General features: G+C 41.9%; 1 protein-coding gene across 1 annotated transcript; it reads right to left on the bottom strand.

Annotated features, from left to right (window-relative positions):
• Positions 1 to 4: 4 nt before the first annotated feature.
• LOC107734967 (pre-mRNA-splicing factor SYF1-like) lies at positions 5 to 534 on the bottom strand (the record flags this gene model as incomplete). Its single annotated transcript, XM_016546820.1, has 3 exons — positions 475 to 534; positions 259 to 382; positions 5 to 145 (listed from the first exon to the last, which is right to left on the bottom strand). Coding segments are annotated over exons 1-3 (303 nt in total), but the record flags the coding sequence as incomplete, so codon positions are not given.
• Between the last annotated feature and the right edge of the window lie 6 nt (positions 535 to 540).

Genomic DNA, 540 nt, shown 5'->3' with positions numbered 1-540 from the left:
GGGCAAAGCGAAGATACAGGGGCCAGATGCGAGGATGCTGGGTAATGGGTAGCGCTCTTAACGCCCTATCGAACGTCCGTCTGCTCCGAGTAATTTTGCATTGAGACACCATGAACTGACAGTAGTCGATCCATAGCCTCGGCATCTGAGGAGCCGGTGAAAAAAAGTAAACATTCACACTGCTATAAATGTGCAACCATCAAGTCACACAGTACTGCTGCTATATAAACATAAAACTATATGAAACTTCAACTTTACCTTATGCATAAACACAAGTGCTCTCTCATGACAGTTGTTCACCTCCTCGTATGCTAGATCTGTGACACACTTGCCTTTCACCTGTTTCCTTCTCTCTCTCAGGTAGTTGTACCACAACTTGTAACTGAGAAATACATTTAAAAAAAAGAAGCAAATCTATTTTAGGTTAAGCACAGGGCTTTCATTATAAGAGAAAACAAGATGACATGCACATACCTGCCAGGCAGCTCTTTTAATGCTCTTTCATAGATCATATTGAGCACTGATTTCTGAGCATTTTGC

This window comes from Sinocyclocheilus rhinocerous, unplaced genomic scaffold, assembly GCF_001515625.1.
Source record: "Sinocyclocheilus rhinocerous isolate Xijiao unplaced genomic scaffold, SAMN03320098_v1.1 C35591565, whole genome shotgun sequence".
Taxonomy (NCBI): Eukaryota; Metazoa; Chordata; class Actinopteri; order Cypriniformes; family Cyprinidae; genus Sinocyclocheilus; species Sinocyclocheilus rhinocerous.
The sequence above is the reverse complement of the archived record's forward strand: the minus strand, read 5'-3'. Positions and strand labels throughout refer to the sequence as shown.